The 21,016-nt window shown below is 35.3% G+C and overlaps 1 protein-coding gene and 2 pseudogenes across 3 annotated transcripts; 1 reads left to right on the top strand and 2 right to left on the bottom strand.

Moving 5' to 3' along the window:
* Positions 1-427: 427 nt before the first annotated feature.
* LOC143541074 (laccase-4-like) lies at positions 428-4,343 on the bottom strand (annotated as a pseudogene). Its single transcript, XR_013136692.1, has 7 exons — positions 4,242-4,343; positions 3,561-3,708; positions 3,199-3,443; positions 2,587-2,715; positions 2,080-2,087; positions 703-1,603; positions 428-623 (listed from the first exon to the last, which is right to left on the bottom strand). The product of XR_013136692.1 is annotated as a laccase-4-like (transcript).
* Positions 4,344-8,922: 4,579 nt separating this feature from the next.
* On the top strand, positions 8,923-12,271 carry LOC143541087 (uncharacterized). Its single transcript, XM_077033994.1, has 3 exons — positions 8,923-11,354; positions 11,454-11,517; positions 12,198-12,271. Exon 1 carries the CDS (start codon positions 8,923-8,925, stop codon positions 11,263-11,265), a length of 2,343 nt encoding a protein of 780 aa, XP_076890109.1. The 3' UTR covers positions 11,266-11,354; positions 11,454-11,517; positions 12,198-12,271.
* Positions 12,272-13,675: 1,404 nt separating this feature from the next.
* LOC143541086 (putative wall-associated receptor kinase-like 16) lies at positions 13,676-17,444 on the bottom strand (annotated as a pseudogene). Its single transcript, XR_013136696.1, has 3 exons — positions 16,389-17,444; positions 16,141-16,302; positions 13,676-15,761 (listed from the first exon to the last, which is right to left on the bottom strand). The product of XR_013136696.1 is annotated as a putative wall-associated receptor kinase-like 16 (transcript).
* Between the last annotated feature and the right edge of the window lie 3,572 nt (positions 17,445-21,016).

Here is a 21,016-nt window from a genome sequence, read left to right as displayed (position 1 = left end):
CAAAACCGGTTTTAAAACCGAACCGGTTTGAGAAAAACAGGTTTATAAACCGGACCGAACCGACGTGACCAAACCGGCCTATCTTGCTTCTAAACCGGTTTAAGTCAAACCAGTTTTGACCGGCCGTTGACCAAACCGGTTCGGTTTGGGTTTAAAACCGGTTTTGTACACCCCTAACTATAAATCTATATGTAAATTCACAGACTTTGTTTAGCACAATCTTAGATAATGTCCAAATCATGTATAAATATAAAAGTAAAAAAAAAAATGTAGTATATATTGAAATTGCATACTTGGATAAGTATATAAGTATATTCAAAGTCCCTCTTGAGATGTATTTTCATATTTATAAATAATCACAACACCACAAATCAACTTATACCAACTCAAAAAAAAAAACAATAAAAAAGAAAAAAAAACATTGATTTATTCAACTCAATGGAGCCATAGGCTACCAAAAGAACATATATTCTAAAATCAATATAAAACAAGCTAACACTTGGGTAGATCACTTGGAGGTGGTATTACAGATTCAAGTGGTCCTTTCCCATTGTCAACAACAAATGCCATTTTTAGTCCCCATGTCGTATGCACTTCGAGATGACAATGCATGAACCAGACGCCTGAAAAAAACAATAAAGAGTCTTACATGAATAATAACATGTATAAATGTATAAGAATATGTTTTGTAATATTTTATACCTGGATTATCTGCCCTGAATCTTATAGCAGTCCAACCACCCGTTGAAACACCAACAGTATTTCTTTCAACCGGGTCCACAAGATTAAACCTTTTCGGATCTTTATTCGGATTAAAGTTTCCTATACCCCTTCCCACAACAAAAAAGTTGAAACCATGCAAATGAACCGGATGGCTTTCAAGGGCGATCATCCCAGTGTCTTGCAAAACTAGTTGCACCGTAGAGTTATAAGGAAGCCGATACAGCTTCGTACCTTTGTTTGTTGCAAAGTTCTTAGGTTGTGTGCCCGTATAGTTATATGGCATCAACGGTTTACTAGGAAAATCGTCAGTAAACACACCGCTTATATTAAAATAATGTGCTTGTAAAAGCGCGGTTGTTGGCATGACAAATGTTATATTATTAATATCCGCCACCACTCTACTACCATTAACACAAGTCTTGCAAGGATTAATCGTGAAAAACAACGAATGGTCAACGGTTAACGGGACTTTAGCCGGATAAGTTACCGAATTCAAACTTTTTAGCGCGTTTATAAAACTATTTGCTACCAAAGTTGCGTTTTGAGGCGGTGGGGCGACGAGTTTGGTGGCCGTGGATGTGAGGACACCAGAGTAGCGAATGGAAGCGGTTGCAGTCAAGTTGTCAACGACGATTGGTGCGTCCATGAACGGGGAGACTGCGACTAGGTACTTACCGGGTTTTTGAGTGGTGGTTAAAATGGCATTTGTGGTTTGGCCTGGTGCTATAAGAATGGTGTCAGTTGTGAATGGTTTGACATAAACAGCATCAACTTCAACAACAGGGAGTTTGTGGTTTGCAATCTTGAAAAAAAGCTCTTCATTGAGTGCAGCATTGACTATTCTTAACATGTATGTTTTCCCTTGATCCACTTGTAACTTGTAATGTATATTCAAATTTATGAGATATAAATTAGTAAACAATCACATTATGATACGGGAAAATGATCAAAATGTCCATTTGACCGGTTAAAGTAAACAAAATGTTCATTTGATTAGTTTTTTTTCCATCATGTCCACATTCAATCTTGTTGAGCGGCACACTTTTTAATCATTAGCCAACAAGATTTTGTAACGCGTCATAAACTGGCGGGTCAATAGTTTTTTTTAAAAAGGCATATGAGCCGACGGGATTTTTTAGGCGCCTGACGAGCTTTTTTTTGTCTTACGACGAGATTTTTTTGGCTTCCAACGAGATTTTTTTGGATTCCCACGAAATCTTTTTTGGCTTTTGACCAATGGCGAAGTTTGGACTAAGACACCGGAGGGGACGGACTCAAAATGTATACAAAAAATCATAAACAAAGGGGGCCGGGCTCAACTGTTCAGCTGAAAACGGCTAAATTTACACTACGCATAAAAAAATCTCGGTCGAAAATGGGTAAATTTTACACTACGTATAGAAAATTTCAGCCAAAAACGGCTAAATTTTACACTACGTATAAAAGATTTAGGCCGAAAACGGCTAAAATTACACCTCGTATAAAAATTTTTGGACGAAAACGGGTACATTTGCACTACTTCGTAAAAAAGGGGGGGGGGGGGGGCTGGGCCCTAAGCAACCTTCGCCATTGCTTTCGACATTATTTTTTTGGCTTCCGGCTTCTTCTTTTTTTTTTATCCGGACAAGATTTTTTTGAACAAGTGGCGGAATCTGCTTGGTTAAAAATTTCATCGAATAATGATTAAAACTTCAATGAGATTTGGAGTGGAATTTTGGGAATGAGATAGTCAAATGGACATTTTCTTGGCTTTGACAGTTCAAAACTTCAAATAGACATTTTTGTCATTTTCCGACATAATAAACTAATGAATAGTTTCAATGATATGAAATAAACTAAAAAAATTGGAAGTAAAATATTAACCATTTGCTAAGCAATTCCCAACAGGCCCTGGATTCCCATTGATGGTGTGAGCATCTGAAACATTAGGAGCTTGTCCTAATTTTTGTGCTTGGTTAATTACAGCTTCGGTATCTGACTTCCACCACTCACCTGTATTTTTCATAGTTAAATGGTCACACATCATTTATAATGTTTTATATTATCCAAAAGAATTGTGTGCATGGTTCGCTTCAGGTTGGTTTTGAGTTAAAACCGAAACTTTGGCGATTTTTGAAACCATTTGATTTTGGTGTTTACGTTATCGTTTTGGTTTCAGTCCGGTTTCGGTTTTTTCAGTTTTGCCATATAAGCTAGAAAATTTTTTGACGGAAAAAAAATTGGCCCATAATAATGAATTTAAGCCTAAATCATTTTTGCTACTTGATAACTAACTTATCAGCAAACATTTGGGTTAACGTATTTGTGTTACATATTTATTAAATTTACAAATTACTTAATATAAAATAAATAAATAAATGAAAATCTAGAAATTCTGTTCGGTTTTTACAAAAACATAACACCAAACTGTTAGTGTTTTTTTTGGGTTATGTTTTTTCGGTTCCATGTACACCGCTAAAAAGCTATAAACATTACCTAGGACAACCACAACTTCTTTGTTGGGTTTGGGAAACGGGTATGGGACTCCAAGCTTTGGCAAGATGACGATGGTGCCATGAACCGTGGCTCTTAACCACAAGACGTGTGCATGCCTCCAAAGCGTACCCCTTTGTCCCGTTAAAGTGAACTTGTACACGTAGGTTCCTCCTGGCTGAATCGGGCATTGTGTTATGTATGCAGGACCATCAGCCCATCCGGTTCGCAGTTGTCGCACACCGTGCCTATAATTTAAATCACACATCAAGTAAATGTTATCAAACTTTAAAGCCTTAACAAATTTTGTTAATAATTTGGTCTCCACCTCAAAAATAAAATAGGTGACAAGTTTTATTACTAACCAGTGAATGCTAACGTTATATCTAACATGGTTGACCACTTTGACCGTCACGGTGTCGTCCTCTCTAGCAACTATTGTGGGGCCCGGGAAACGACCGTCGTTACTATTGGCTTACTTTTACATAGTTTCGTAGAATTGGTCATTACCACCTGCATGCATTATTAAACAAGACATTATCAGGGGAGGCTCGGAGGGTGTGCGAGCCGCACCATCGGCCCGGGCACATAAGTTCGGGGGCACAAACATTTTTATACATATCAAATATATGTGTTTTTAGGTGTTAGAAATAAGGTTATTTGCAATTATTTATGAGATAATTACATGCTTAAAATGGTTTATGCTTATAATAAATCGGTCGATAAAAGTTTTAACCATGTACATTAACGAATAAAATTTTTTCGTACATTAGCGAATATAAAAATTTTCGTTAAGGTATATGGGCATTTTATTTTGGTTCGGCCGAGGTATTTAAATTCTTGGAGACGGCCTTGGACATTATTAACACTATTAAATAATCATACCGGGTGTCCTTGGTTTAAGACTTTTAAGTCCCGGAAAGTAGGAAATTTGCCGTTCAAAAATAATAAAATAATATGGATATATAACTATTATTATTATTATTATTATTATTATTATTATTATTATTTGAACAAACTAAACAAATCATTTAAAAAATACATACATTAAATTTGTAATTGCGAATGCGACACTCGACTAGTGTCGGGCAAGTCCAAGCCACCAAGACCGCTATAAACGCCACCACTTGCAACCATGTAGATGCCATTTCGCTCTCTTAGATAATTGCAAGTGCTATGTGTTGTTTTGTTGTGGCAAATGTAACACAAACCTTAAAAAGGAGTGACATGGGTGTTTGCTCTAATGTCATTTTTAACATGGTTGGTGGATATATACTCTGGAAAGATGGTAGACCAATAATACAAATGGTATTTATTTTACTTATTAATGTAAATTAAAAAAAATATAACATGCTTTAGTTTCAGTTGATTTCTTCCTTAGGATCTGCTAAGTTTGTTATGCATCAACTTTCAACTTTTTTTTTTTTTACTTTATCGTTTACTTTTATATAAAACACAAACCGAGTTACATCTAGATAATGGGTAAGCGAGCAACAAGTTGCGCCGCTATCCCATTTTGAATCGCAAAGCCTATTCTACTAAATATAAATCCTTGGTTCCTCGGGCTCTGCAAGTCACTGTGGACCACCTTCTGCACCCGCTACAAGAAGCGAACCGCCTCGGGAGCTAGGGATCCAAAAGTGTCGAAGGCAAATGCAATGAACTTTCAACTTAAAATTTTCTAGTTCCATAATTTTCACGTTGTTTATTTTATAAGTTTTATCGTGTACGTTTAAATGTTATGTCATTATGTTAGTTTCTAACTTTCTATTATAAATGAAAACTTAATTGTAGACTTTTCTTACCATTATTAAAAAAGTTAAATATTAACAAGAATTTGTGCATGGAGTTATTATGGGGAAGGTTCATGTACATTTTAATATTAATATGAGGATGTATGAACCAATACCAATTTTAAAAAAATGAGAACGTAATTAAGAAACATTACCAACTACAATAGCAATCTACATATACAATTATTTATAATAACAAATAAAAACACCTAAAAATTACAACAAAAGAATCAAAATCAAGAACAAAGTAATAACAGCACAAGAAAAAAATCTAATAATAACAACAAATATAAATCAGCAAATACTTTTAATATCTCATAATAGAAAATTAGCAAATTAATACAAACAAAAAATAACATCAAACACCTGTCAAAATAAACCTAATAATAACAGCAAATTGGTTCTCACTATTTTCATGTTAAGAATAAAATGTATTTAATCATGTTTCGAGTTATTATATATATATATATAAGGTTTATCATCATCATAAAAATAATTTTTAATAATAACATTGATGCGTAACTTTTGTTACATTGACAATCATCATGTCCTCCTTCTAAAGAACATATAGAATTATGTAGCAGTGTCTCTTACACAATTTAATTGATCAAAAACAATCTTTGTAATTTAAGAATCATTTTATTTACTGATAAATACATAGGCTGGTTAGCGACTACACTATATTTCTATTCATCGGAGAATAGAGGTTCTAAACAGATCAGTGACAGATGATTTCTAGATACTTGGTGGTTCTCAAAATCAACTTATAGCACATATGAGTAGTCACGACTCGCTAGAACCATATAATTAAGCTCTTGTATGTTGTACGTATATGTTGGATATAGTAGAAGAATGAAAGAGAGACAATTATGCAAATATATAAGCGTGTTATGTGTTGTTAAAAGACATTTATGCAGTCTGGTAACACCATAAAATTGGCTTTGTACTGAAGGGACACAAAAACACACATTTATTTTATATGATTTGATTGAATAGAAACATAAATTAAAAAACTAGATATATATCAGTATTTTTTAAACATGAATGAGAAAATAAGTGTAATTTTACTAAAGTATAATATAAATGGGATTAAGAATAAATGTTAATGAAATTATGTGGTAAGAATTGCTCGGATTGGTACAACGAAGCCCTGGTTTGATTAAAGCAAAAGTCAAAGGTACCCTTGACCAAACCACAACCATATCCTCGATAATTAGAAGGTATTCACCAAACTAAACCTTACTTTTTAAAACTTATTTCTCTATAACAAACAGCATATACAACGTTTATCATATTTATGACAAAGTTTGTATTACTAAATAAACAAGCAAAAATAAAATAAAAATATATGATGCAACGTAACAACATATACAATATTATTTGTTTATTTTTAACTTTTTTATATTGTGACTACAATTTAAGAAGCCTCAATTCCCTTTCGATCTCTTAGAGCATACTTCATGTCGGTTTTTGGTAGACTTACAACCCCACCAAAGTTTTGTGTTGTTAGTGTGGCATCAACTACTTTAATCATTTATCAATGTTTGTTAGGGACGTAAATGAGCCAAGCTTGAGCACCAGATCGTGTAAGCTCAAGCTTGTCTCGTAAGTAGGTTTTCAAGTCTGAGCCCGGCTTTGCTCAACTCATTTGTATTATTTATTAATTATTTACTATTTTATACCTTTTTTTACATATTTTATTATAATTTTTATATATAGCTTAATACATATTATTTACTTCAAATTTTTTCATTTTTTGATACATAATAATTATAATTATAAAATATATATTTAATATATTATAGGCTTGCAAACCGGCTCGAGCTCGATAAGTGAAGCTTGGACTAGGAATCGTTGTTTAAACAAACTCTAATTTAGGCTCGAGCTTTTAAGCTAGACTCAATTCTAGTTTTTAATGTGCCGATCTCGAGTAGCTCAAGAACAACTTGGCTCGTTTACACCACTAATGTTTCTCTATTGTCGTTAATACTAATCTTCTTTGGTTTTCGGATATCTCTATCACCTTTCATGTCTTTATATAGCAATGATATCAGACGTACGTAGCTTAGCTAGCTTACGATTTTCTTGTCTAATTTCATGTGTAGGCTAGTGTGTTCTCAGTTGGTTTTTATGTCTTAGTTTTTTGTATTCGAAGTCATCTACATTAAATTGTCAGCTGGTTTTGTGAAGTCAATGTTAAGTTGGTTGTATGACTTGTATGTATCTCTTAGGTTTGGTTTATGGGCTCAATGGGCCTACTGTTTCTCAAATTGGGACATTGGGTAGCAATGTAGCATTGTTATTTAGTTAAATAGTTGCATAACCATTTAGTCATTTACTGCATTTACATAATTACATGTATTGTAAAATTGTAATACAATAAAACCAATTAAAAATCAATAGTACACCATTGTTATAATTCTTTTCTTAAAATTGTCTGGTTTAAAATCACTTTAATAGAAGTTGAAAGAAACTTTGTTGTTTTTTGAGAACCATGTTAACAAAGTTACATGCTACTTTTGTTAACTTGAAGACAAATTATAACATAGTAAAAAAAATTTAGTATCCATAAACGGCTTAAGTTATGTCATAATGACTAGACTTGACATATAACAACACAATGTAATTTTTATAACACCACTCTATTTTCGTATTAAAAATTCATTCACTATGTGCATTGGTTTAACACCACCGTTATTTAGATAATTTGTCACACTTGGCAAAAACAATATTGTATACACGACTCATTTAAGTTTTTAAAAATGGATGAAACTAATTAAAAAAAAGAGTTTAGAATTGTACTTTATCTAACTTAAAGGATGAGATCTAATAAGAAATAAAATTGAGTTAACGGACCGTCTAACTCAAAGTCAGACTAAAGGTACCTACATGTAATTACCACATCAGCTGCTAATAGACTATCTTCAATGCTACGTGCGTCTTTAGGTGTCATTAGATGTCATGTTATAAGTCACATAATACTCTTATAAATCCTTAAATACACCAATATCATCTCTAATATCTTTACCCTCCTTAAATTTCACCCACCTCATCACCTCACCATCCTTAAATTCATCGCACATACTGAGGAAAACCCGTACCCTTGTACAAGGGTGTCTGACATTGTGGTTTTTTCAAACGAATAAGTTTTAATAGTAAAGACCTCCCAAGGATAATCTTCAAGAACCCATCATAAATATTCTTATCCAATGCTATAAAACCTGTTTATACCATACCAGCTAGTAACACAAGTTAAACCAGACGCCAGAAAAATGACAGCTACGTTTTAGCCTGATAAATTGGGTGAATGGTTGATAATCTGAACCGTTAGTATTACCGGTAACACTGGTTTATACCGTCATACTGGTTTACACATTGTAAAATTCAAAAAACCGGTTTTCAAACACACTGCCTTATTTAAGGATGAACGTTTCTGTACCGGTACTGAATCAATACCAAGTTTAAGTTTTCAGTTATCGATATCACCCGATTTTTACCAGAAATATCAGTACCAAATATTTTCCATTTTCATGATCAAGATTTTCAAATAAATACCGATACCATCTCGAGCTCATCCCAAACTGTGTCTATGTGTCTATGTAACTAGCAATTTCAAATATAATATTATATTTTTTATTTTTTTTTATTTTTTTTCTTTAGGTTTAGTAATTAGATTAATAGTCTCCACCGCCTTAACCCCTTAAACCCTGCATTCCGACCACACCACCACCGCCTTCAACCTTCACCGTCACCGCCGCCGTTGAAACCCAATTCCAATAATATTAAACCCAAACCATCCGACCAATCAAACCCAAAAGCCAAACAAGTTGCTTAATTGATTGATTGTTATCATATTCTTACCCAATTCATCATCACACCACCAATTCAAACTCATCAATTTCATGTTCCAATCGTCAATTCAACCCAAACCCACATGTGTTCTTCATTAATCAGACTAACCCATTTCCGTAATCGAATTCTACACTCAATTAACCTCCCAATTAGGTCAATTTCATCTTTCCCCCAATTCACATTATCCGATCACACCGCCACCAAATACGACAAATTTACGGTCACCGAAACATTACATAAGTTAACCAAAGAACCCAGAAGTGCACTCTCGTTTATCGCCCGGTTAAACCAATCCGGCTTCAAACACGACGTCGTTACCTACATTGCGGTTATTAGGTTGTTGTGTGAGTATGGTAAAGAGATGAAGTTGTATTATATGTTTATGGATGTTATTGATGATGCTAATGGTGGGTCTTTTAGCTTTTCGATATCCGACTTGTTTGAAGCCTTGGTTGACGAGATTCGGGTTCAAACCGTACACGGTCCGAAGACGAGTAATTTGGTCAAAGCTGTGGATGTGTTGGTTAAGGTTTATGCGACCGTTGGAAGATTCAATGACGCTATAGATACACTATACAAAATGAAACGGGGTGGATTGGTGTTATCGACACGAGGGTGTAATTATTTGTTGAACCAGTTGATTAGTTGGGAGAAGTTGGATATGTTTGAGTCGGTTTATAAGCAGTTGAAGCGGAAAGGATTGGTTCCGGATGTGTACACGTATGGGATACGGATTAAGGGGCTTTGTCGAAAGGGTTGTTTGGAGGAAGCGTTTGATGTGTTTCGAGAAATGAGAGAGGTTGGAATGGAGTGTGATTTGTTTACTTACGGGACGTATATTGACGGGCTTTGTTCGAACGGAAAAGCGGATTACGCGTACGAGATTGTGAAAAGTTTGCGTGAGGCGGACATGGAGGTTAGTGTTTACGCTTATGCTTCGATTATTAGACGTTTTGTTAAAGAGTCGAAGGTAGAAGAAGCTGAAAATGTGTTAGTTCATATGAAAAGTTCCGATATTGCCCCTGATGTGTTTTGTTATTGTGCGTTAATTCAAGGGCATTGCAATAACGGAGACATACGAAAGGCGTTAGCTCTTCATGAGGAAATGGAAGCAAGTGGGATTCAAACCGATTGTGTGGTCGTGAGTGCGATATTGCAATGTTTGTGTGATTTAGGTATGCATGATGAAGTTGTATACTATTTTATGGAGTATATGAAATCGGGAATCTTTCTTGATGAAGTCGTGTTTAATATCGCGATTGACGCGTTATGTAAACTTGGGAAAATGGACGAGGCTATGTTCTTGCTACAAGAAATGAAAGGTAAGAAAATGATTCCGGATGTTATGCATTATACCACTTTGATCAACGGATATTGTCTTAAACAAGATCCGTTAAGTGCTTTTGATCTTTTTAAGGAGATGACGAGTAATGGATTGAAACCGGATTTAATCACTTTCAATGTGCTTGCTGGCGGGCTGTCAAGATGCGGGCTTTATGAAGACACGGTCGGGATTTTAGATCACATGCAAGCCCGTGGTTTAGAACCCACGTCTCTTACACATAGTTTGGTTATTGAGGGATTATGTAAAGGTGGTAAGGTGGAAGAAGCCGAACTCTATTTTGATAGTTTAGAATCGAAAAGTTTGGATCTTTATGCTGCAATGATGAATGGGTACTGTGAAACAAATAATATTAATAAAGCTTGGGATCTTTTCGTTAAAGAACGCACACTTGTTAATAAACGGGCTTCGTGCATGAAACTTTTAACTCGTCTTTGTGCAGACGATGATACTAAAAAGGCCTTTGCATTATATAAAGAACTTGATGCATCAGATGACGGTTCTTATAAGATAATGTACAGTGAACTCGTATCATTGTGTTCACGTGTTGGAGACATGAGAATGGGCAGACGGGTTTTTGATAAAATGATTCAGAAAGGACTTACGCCGGATGCGGTTACGTACACGATGATGTTAAACGGTTATTGCAGGGTGAATTGTTTAAAGGAAGCTTACGATCTATTCAATGACATGAAAGATAGAGGTGTTCAACTTGATATTGTTACCTATACGGTTTTGCTTCATGGAACGAGGAGACACGATGACGTGTTGAAACTTTCAAGTGAAATTGAAGAAGCGGGATTAGCTCGTGATGTTTATTGTTACACGGTTTTGATTGACAAACATTGTAAATTGGAAAACCTAAAGGATGCGGTTACTTTGTTTGATGAAATGGTTGAAAAAGGTCTTCAACCAAATACTGTGACGTATACTGCTCTTGTATGCGGTTATTGCTCTATGGGACATAAGCAGGAGGCTGAAACACTTGTTGATGAGATGATATCAAAGGGGATCGAGCCGGAGGCACGAACAATGGTAGCATTAGCAACCATAAAGGCCAAGAGGATGAAATTTAAACGTTAAGGTAGCTTTTTATCGGTTTGAATGAAGGTGAAATATGAATTTTCAATCAGCAGTTCACTTTGCTAATTAAGCTTTCATACACAATCATGGTATAATCTTGACTTCTTATGTACATAATTTGTGTTTTATGTGATATTTTTTATACTAGTTCACCGTTGACTCAACTCAAGAATGATACTTTGGTTCAGGACAAAGAGCAGTCAACATGAAACATGTTTTTGTACGGTGATAAAGTGACGGGAGATTTCGAAGGTAAAAGGCTCTTCTATTTGTTTTTCTGATGATTAGTTTCAAAGTTTGTTCCTTTATCATGTTAATACCATGGACTTATATGCCTTATGCTTTGTCTAGTAAATCATATGCTTTGCCCCCGTGGGAAAAAAAAAACGGGGCATGAAAGATAATAATTACTTCATTTAGCTAAACGGACGTTTCGTGCTTGTGCCAACATGGCGGATTCACGAGTTGATTCGTTTAACTCGTTTGTTTTAGTTTCTAGTTTCTTAAATGTGTTTTTATATATAACAACTTTAACCTATTTGGGCACTTTTTATGTCAAAACTTACAATATTAAAAATAAACCGGCATTGTTTAAACATAACTGTTTTTAAAAAATAAATAGCAATATGTAAATTTAGAATTTCAAAGTATTGGCATGTAAAAAAGGCGAAATTAATTTTTTTGGGTCAAATGGGTCGTGTCTGTGCCAGCCCGCGAACATGCAAACACGACTCGTTTATTGGACTCTACTTTCAAGTAGGTGCTCATAGAGCGGGTTCAGGGATGCAGACACTCTCCGGGCTGCCATATTTTCTTTTCGTAGGTCATCTGACATCAGCAATTTCTTGTAGTTTTAAGCTCTTGACTCCTAGTTTTGGTGCTGGTAGAATAGTTGATGCGAAAATATACTTATTTGACGCGCTAACTCGCAGGCAAAGAAGATTCCTGAAGCAGACTGTGAATCTGTTTCGAAATTCTTGGAGCAATACATGGAAGAAAAAGAATGGAGATATGAGAAGTAATTACTTTGAATGCCTACAAACATTTACAATTTTTGTAATTAGTATATAAAATATATTGGTTGACGGATCAATTGTAATTATTGTTTGGTTTGTATATATGTTTTCTTTGTAATTATCCTAATGAGCTTTCGGGTTCAAGCACTCTCTTTGTCTATCTCTTCATGTATCTCTCTGCGACTCGGTCGTCCCCTAACATGACATTATTTTTCATTTCTTCACTTTCTCATGCTACCATGGGGACACATTGCACATACATATAGATTATAGGCTGTGTTTATTTTTTTCTTTTGTCGTTGCTGTCTGTTTACCATGGTTGCGGCTTTTTGCTTTCGAAGTTGGCTGTGAGAGTCCTAGCTCGTGTCTCTATTTTTGTTTCCATTTATTTCTAAACTTATTGCTTAGTAATTTAGCATCGATAAGTGAAATAACCTTAAACAGGGTAATGTTAACACGCCTTATTAAAACTCGGACGTGCTTAAGCTAAGGTGTAGGCTATGTGCTATATGTTATTTATTAATCAATTGTAGATGATATTTACCAATTTGTTAATCTTTCAATATTGGGAAAGATCAATCAAAAGAATTACACACAATTTATATATATATATATATATATATATATATAGGGGAGGGTTATCCTAAAAATAAGTAGTTTCCTAGGAAGACTGGGAATAAATCATAGCCATTGGATCATGTTAATCAATGGTTAAGATTTAAAATTATCAAAAACCGTCATAGTTTCTTAGAATTACTCTTTTACCATTATAACCGACATCGTTTCCTATATTTGTTCTTTCATCATATGTTGTAATGTCACATGTTAAAAATCTATTGGTTCTTACCATTCCTAGGAAACTCTTTCTTTTTATTTGAACTCATATATATATATATATATATATATATATATATATATTCCTCTTTTATGAATAACCAAGCATGCTCAATGTACATATTGAACTCAATAATCAAAGGAGCATCATCATCATCATCATCATCGTACTCAGTATATCCCACCAATAGCAATGCTATGGTAGGGTCTGAGGAGGGTAAGATGTAGACAGCCTTACCTCTATCCCATAGGGATAGAGAGGCTGCTTCCGGTGAGACCCCCGGCTCGATAGTAGTTTTGCATCAAGCCTTGGACATAAGACACATAGCACTCAATCATCGGGACACCGGCTGATCGGTGCATGTGCCCTTGTCTTTCGGCTATCAACGCCACCACATGATGCCTGATTAACCTTCTGTCATTTTTAACGTTATTTTCACGAGATTAGTAAAATAACGTCAAAATTAGTGCAATTTTACTTTTGCCCAAGAAACAAAAAATGTGAAAAACAAAGGAGCCCAAGAAACAAAAAATGTGAAAAACAAACAAGAGGAAAAAGTAAAGAACATATTGAATAAAGAAAAGAAATTTTTGAAAAATAAAGTGTCATGTTGTTAGGCCTTTAATAACATATATTTGTTGTTTAAGAGGCTAATAATGCTAATCAAGAAAAGACTTGGAACACTAATGTGAGGTGGTTGCTTGTCATCAAGAACAAAGGTTGCTGATCAAGGTAATGAGATTGTTTTAAACTGAAAAATGATAGAAGCCAGAAAATCAAAGTAAATAGATGATGGAATTGACGGATTGTAATCCAATTCGAGAAGGATTAGATGCCCAATTACAAAGTTAAGAACCGTAATTTGATAAATTAAAACATCTGACATCTTAAACAAATATCAATACTAATACAGACAGTTATTACAACTGATAAACTGATTTCGTTACTCCGCTCTATTAGAATTGTCTTCAGTTAGGGTTTAAGCGGAAATTGAATACCGATTAAAACCGACTACTTGTCAACCGGGATTGTATTACAGCGTCTATATGTAATTATGTACTAATCTCTATGCTATCAAACAATTAACAAACTATGTTTACAATTAGCAACTATGGTCCCTCGTCGTTTAGCCAACTTACAATTAGCACCACAAACTCTTAACTAACTTGCAATTTGATTATTTTGACTTTAGCAATGAACCATAATTGACTTTGACTTTATTTCAACTTTGAGATTGTTTGTGTTATTCAAACCAGCTAGACAAACAACTTACCCGTTGGAAATCCGAAAATGGAAATTACAAATTTATAAACAATTAACAGAATAAACATTACAAACATCAAAATCCAAAAAGTTTACAAGGAGATAAGCAAAACATGCTACCTCTGATCTTTACTAAATGCTACACAAACCAAACATACAATTCTTTACCTTACCTACCACTAGCAATTGGTAATACAGTATGCTTACTCATGCTATCAAAAGTATTTGAGCTTGTGTTTGCCCCATCTGTATATCCGTAGTCATCCATTGGTTTTCTAAGCAAACACTCGGTTTCCTCTTCGTTTGAAGTACTTTTGACCCACGGATGCTTGTGTGTCATTGATGACATTATTCCTTCAAGCTCTATTGCCACTTCCTTCATGGTAGGCCTTTCGTCTCCGTTAAGGCGTAGGCATCTTTCAGCAAGTCTCGAAACTTGGATGATTTCATTAGGAACTTCGTTTAAATGCAAACGCTCGTCAAGAACTTGTAATAGTCCCCCTTCTTTTAGCGAAGATATAAAATGCATGGCTAAATTCCTTTCTTTCTCTGGCCTATCAAAGTTAAGAACCTTCTTTCCGGTTAATAGTTCGACCAGCACTACTCCAAAACTATAAACGTCACTCTTATCAGTTAGCTGACTTGTGCGCAAGTATTCAGGATCCAAAAACCTAGCGTTCCTTGCACTATCGTGGCCAACTCAATCTGATCCATCGGGATTAGCCTAGATGCTCCAAAATCCGCTACTTTCGCTACGTAACTATCATCCAATAGTATATTCATTGGCTTGACGTCTCGATGAATAATTGGGACCGATGCTTCAGAGTGTAAATATGAAAGTGCGCCAGCGGTCTCCGTTGCTATTCTTATTCGGATGTCCCAAGTAACAGCCAACGACTTGCTTTCGTCATGGATGTGATCAGACAGTGTACCATTTGGAATGAACTCATAAACCAATAACGGCACTTCGGTTTCCAAACAACACCCAATCAACTTCACCACATTTCTATGATTAATTTGCGAAAGAATAATAACTTCATTGATAAATTGCTCTATCTGTGTGTCGGTTTGATCTGGTAATTTCGACTTCTTTATGGCAACTACTCTATCATTAGATAGAACTCCTTTATAAACAGTGCCATAGCCACCCTTGCCTATAATCCTGCTGTCATCATAGTTGTTGGTTGCCCTCTTAAGCTCTTCTGCGGTGACGACTTTTGCCTGGTCATGAGAACCCCTATCCCGATTATTTCGTTGTTGCAGCATTATTCCACCATTTTGCCTAAAGAATTTTTCTCTAAGTTTCATACTTTTGTGCTTCTTGAACCCCAAATACACCCAAGTAACCAGCATAAACAGAAATATTATAGCGGCTAATGTACCTGTATACAATTAGAAGTATAAATTAGTGTATATCTAGGACAATGTTAGTTTGTAATAGAATACTAGTCGGTGGCATGGGCTTCGTGGTGGGGTTTGTAAGAGTTAAATCTAACCCGACTTGCTTTAAACACAGGTTATAAATAGGTATTATTATTTAGATAATAATAATATGATTAGTATGGTTACATTAAAAATGTAGTGAATTAAATATGCATTATTAAATAAAGTATACTAATTTTTAATGGTTTCAAAAGACAATTTTACCCTTTAAAAATATTATTACTTAAAGTGAATGCATCAAGTGTTATAGATCGATATGAATAAAAACTTGTAAAACTCTTATAATATAGTGTATAGAAGTGTAATCTAGCTACTTACATATGGTAATTGTTGTAACGAGTGATTGATCTAAAGTGCAACCTGATCCATCTTTCTTGCCATCCCCGGAGTAACCTTTTCGACAGTCACACTTGTATCCTCCTTCATTATTGTTACATATATGTAGACAGTCATGTTCTGGATGATCACACTCATTAATATCTGTATCATAGCAAAGTTTCAATCACTTCATTAGGGGAAAAACTTGTGCAATATGGATTTACAAAACATATGGAGCAAACACTTACCCTTGCAGCCATCAACAATATAAGGATTGCCATCATAACCGTCAAGGCAACTACAACGATAACCAGTATCGATATAATTCTGATCAACACATTTACTTTTTCCCCTGCATTGGAAACTTTCAGTGTCATTGCTTGCTACGCCACAACTCGAGTTTCCAACCGCCCAATCAAGTAACATAGGCATCTCGTCCACTTTTTTAAAATCAAGCAGATTGCTTGAGGAGAAGCTGTACTTCTCTTTGTTAACAACGAAAGCGTAGCTACAAGGATTGAAGTCTAATATTTCGCTATGGTTATCGTAGCTATCTAAGCTCAAACTAAAAGAACTCATTCCTTTCGGGATTGCTACTTCGCAACACCCTACTCCAGAGCAAGATCCGTTTGTGACTCCGCGGTTGCTATCACATATAGAAATGCATCCCGTTCCATCAGACTCATTCCCCCTTGATCCGCTAATATAGGCATACGTGTCACACCCTATTGCAACAAATCTGTTCTTGGTCGAGATTCGGAAAGACCTTAAAGTTAAAGATGCAGGGTTGCCTGTATCTTTTCCGGAGCTATTGTAGCAATCATGTGCTACAAACATCATAATTTCTATCTCACCCGTGCTCAGTGATATATCTTTAATAGCAATATTATCGCCATAGAAAGGCTTAGGCGGATCAAGTGATAGGTCACATGTTACATTGAACTGTGGGCTGTAGTAGCACTCTTCCCCTAAACCAAACGGGTAAGGAATCTCTATCTTGCCACATGAACGTGCACATTGCGACACATTTTGAGCACTTGCTAGCACCAAATTTGAAATTACAATTAGTGCTAGTATTGTTTGTAAAATATACATGGTCACTCTCTCTCTCTCTTTTTTCTTGATGATTTTGGGTGATTGAATGTTGGAATAGTAGAGATCTTATAAGGCCATGTTATATGACTTGTCCCCTTATTATTGTTCGGAGAAACTACCTAGCAATTGCCCGGAAACTGCAACTTGGATTATAGACCGTTGACGAGGTCTTTCATTTTTGGCTTTTTTCTGTTAAGGAATCTGAGGATATACAGTGGTGAAGCTTGGACAAGAACGCCGCGCAGGGGGGGGGACTCAAAATGAATTTAAAAAAATTCATAAAAGAGGGGGGCAGGCTCAAGTTTTTGGTCGAAAACGGGTAGATTTACACTACGTATAAAAATTTAAAAACGGCTAAATTTACACTATTGCACCAAAGGGGGGGGGGGGGGGCTAGCCCTCACTATGCTTCGTCCCTGAGGACATAGACATCTTCAACATGGACCCGTCCGTTGAAAGGGCTAGGTTGGAGGTGTTTGCTCATGGAGCTGATGCGTGCTTGGAAGGGGTGAATGGGCGATAGACTGAGGTCTTGTAACATCCGACCTCTCCTACTGCGAATATTGTCCGCTTTGCCCACGAAGGGCTTGCAAATTTGTTTTTAGTTGCCCAAGTGAAGACTTCCCAAGAGGTCACGCATTCTGATACTTCTCCTATCCGAGCACGCTTAGTTGTGGAGATCTCATCTCGTCCACTAGCGTTAAGCCCAAAACGCATTGTTACTTTAAGGGGCGGGACATTTTTTATGAACCAAGAATTGCTCATGTCCACATCTAATGTTGGATTTGACCTAGGATGTTATAGCACGGGGTTGGAAGTTTCGTTACGATATTTATGGGACGATAACTCGAATAACTTGCTCATATATAGACCAGCGAGAATGCAAAGAAACTTGAAGAAAATTTAGTAATTTTATTTTATTTTAGATTGTTGGGTTTATAATTATATTCTAATTAAGTTGGAGTGTTGCATATTCTGATCAAAACTGATATATTGTCACAGGGTGTTTTTTTAATCTACGTTTCGATTTTCAAAAACTGAACACCACGTACGGGTTATGTTTCGTTATTTATCAAACAAAACACGCTAAAAAATCTTATGGTCGAAACTCGAAAGTGACCAAGAATATTCGTGAGCCAACGATAGGGATATTGACTCGCAAACTGAAAGAGATGCAAAAGTTAATGGTGGGAAAGTTAACACGTTCTCTGTGACTAGAGAAAATGATAACTAGTATATGTGTTTTAAGTATAATGAGTCTTGAATATCGAAGGCAAGATATCTGACCTTAGAAGTTGCTTTCTCTCCCATGCATATTTATCTATCTTTATTTGTAAATCTCAAAGAAATATCTTTGATCATTTTTTTATTTTAAAAACCATTACCAAATTATATCACGTTTACTTGACTTTTCATGCCCCGCCAATTAGACTCTACATTTTAACATGAACACATATTTCTACATGTGCGTTGAAGCGGAGCACGTTAAAAAGCTACCACACCTTGCAATGGGGGCATGGCGTGAACTTGGCCGGTACCGGTTCGGTGCATTATGGTAACCATTTGATGGCAAAAGTTTAAACTCTAAAAGTTTCTAAAGTTTTGTGGCTAAAGTGGAAAGTCAAGAAGTTATATCGTAAAAGTGTAAAATCTTATATGAGTGGTTAAAAGTTTTGTAACAAAAGCTTATGTTACCAAATTTTAGGGGCCAACTGGTAAATGCGTGAAATTTTGGTGTAAAAAGTATAAAGTCAAAGTTTATTTACAAATGTTTAAATAAAACAAAAGTACAATTACTAAATTGAGGGGCCAACATAGAAATGACAAGTTTGTAGGCTGAAGTTTATTTACCAAGTTGAGGAGTCAACTTATAAAGTGGTGACCACTTCCCACCCGACTTACATGTGTTAAGTATGCTACCAACGTTCATCCTTTGCCAGGATCGAACTCTCCATGAGATTCGTAGTTGCATTACTCATGGCTTCTTTATTTATAGACGACAAAGTGGATTCAGAATTGTCTTTCATTCCAATACCTAATTTGTATCCATGCGCTTCATATTCGCATGAAGTTTGCTCCCAGAAATATAGTCATCCCTGCCCCCTCATGCCAATCCCACGGGCCTCTTATCCATTCTCATTCAATCACGGCATGGTAGAAAATCAAAATAAAAACTCACATTGGGTTTAGGGATAATCAAGCTCGAACTGATGACTTCCACCACGTCAATGTGACACTCTACCGCTGAGTTATATCCCTTTCCTCCCCCCCTCCCCCAATCGAGAAATAGAACTAACTAATCCTAAGACAAAGGGTTGATAAACTCAATGACACTATTCTTGAACAACTTGGGGCGGGACCTTCTTTTCGCACTATTACATATATGAATAGAATGGGAAAAATCAGATTCAGTTGTCTATCGAAAATAAGATTGACTACGGATTCGAGCCATAACACATGGTTTCATAAAACCACACACTTTCCCTGATCTAAATCAAGCAGGTTTTACATGGAGAAGATTTGGCTCAACGTGTTCTATTCGCCTTCTATAGATTTCATTAATATCCGAGGTCACTAGTTTATCCTCATTTATATTATAGAATGGACTCAACTTAGGAGGAATAACTAGTAATGGACACAAAACCATCCATTTTGGTTCTATATTTATTCGAATAATATGCTTAGCCAATTATGTATCGACAATAAGTTTGAAAAAGTATATAAAAGTAACAACTTTAATGGTATTTCTAAGAGGACAACTTCACAAGTTGCCCTTTTCATTTGTTATCCATTAACTTTGTAGTATGCCGTGATATGAAAATTGTATCAATCGATTTTTGACGTCGATTGTTATGTAGCAGTTATAACTTTGAAAATAGTTTAGAGCCTTTCAAAAAACTATATAATTGGTTGTACCAATTGATTTTGGGGTTCGCAATTCAAAAAGAGTTTATAATGTAACTTGTTACCCGTTTGTCTTCTGTATCGATGTAAATGCTATATTTTGTTTCATAATAAAAAATTTAGGGATTGCTGGATCAATTTCAAGCTCAGGCAACTGGATCATTTCAAGCCCAATAGGTTTAATCCAAGTAGAGCCCAAGGTTTAATCCAAGTTTAATTAAAAAAATGCCAAGCCCATTGCATAACTCCCAACTTCCTAAGTCCCAATCCCATATCTTTAACTAAATTGCAGACCTAGAAATTCTTTTTAGGGGGGGGGGGCCGAAATTTTTTAGAAGCTGATTGTTATGCTTAATGGTGAGAAAATATCAGGTCGGGGCGGGTTAGGCAAAAAAAAAAATTTAAAAACACTAAGTTAAATATCAAGTACATGGTAATATTATATCATCCGTCATTAGTTATCAAATAAAGAAATACAATATCAGTATAATACTCTAATATTTTAAAAGCTATTAATTGCATTATAGAAAAAACACCATTTTATAAATTTATCTATCATTTTTCAAAAATTTTCCATATTCTATACCCTATTCATATCCATAAATTATTTCTTTGTTATTTTTTTTCTCTTTTGTCTTGTTATATAGTAAATGATGATTGGGAGATATGTGACATATTATATGGTATGGATAAAAAATGAGTCCCTATATTTAGGGATTTACTTTAGTTGCCATATAGCTCATCCATATAATAGGGAATGAATTTGGAGAAGTGATTTTGTTAATTTTCTTAAAATTTACCCTAAATTATATGGGTTTAACAACTTTAGAAAATGAGTTGAGAATGCTCTTAGTTAACAAATACACATCAAACCATA

This window comes from Bidens hawaiensis, unplaced genomic scaffold (genome assembly GCF_021521415.1).
Source record: "Bidens hawaiensis isolate Kalapana, Puna unplaced genomic scaffold, B.hawaiensis_p1.1 tig00012467_1, whole genome shotgun sequence".
Taxonomy (NCBI): Eukaryota; Viridiplantae; Streptophyta; class Magnoliopsida; order Asterales; family Asteraceae; genus Bidens; species Bidens hawaiensis.
The sequence above is the reverse complement of the archived record's forward strand: the minus strand, read 5'-3'. Positions and strand labels throughout refer to the sequence as shown.

Coding starts and splice junctions, on each gene's coding strand:
- LOC143541087 (XM_077033994.1), top strand. CDS start 8,923: ATGTGTTCTTCATTAATCAGACTAACCCATTTCCGTAATCGAATTCTA.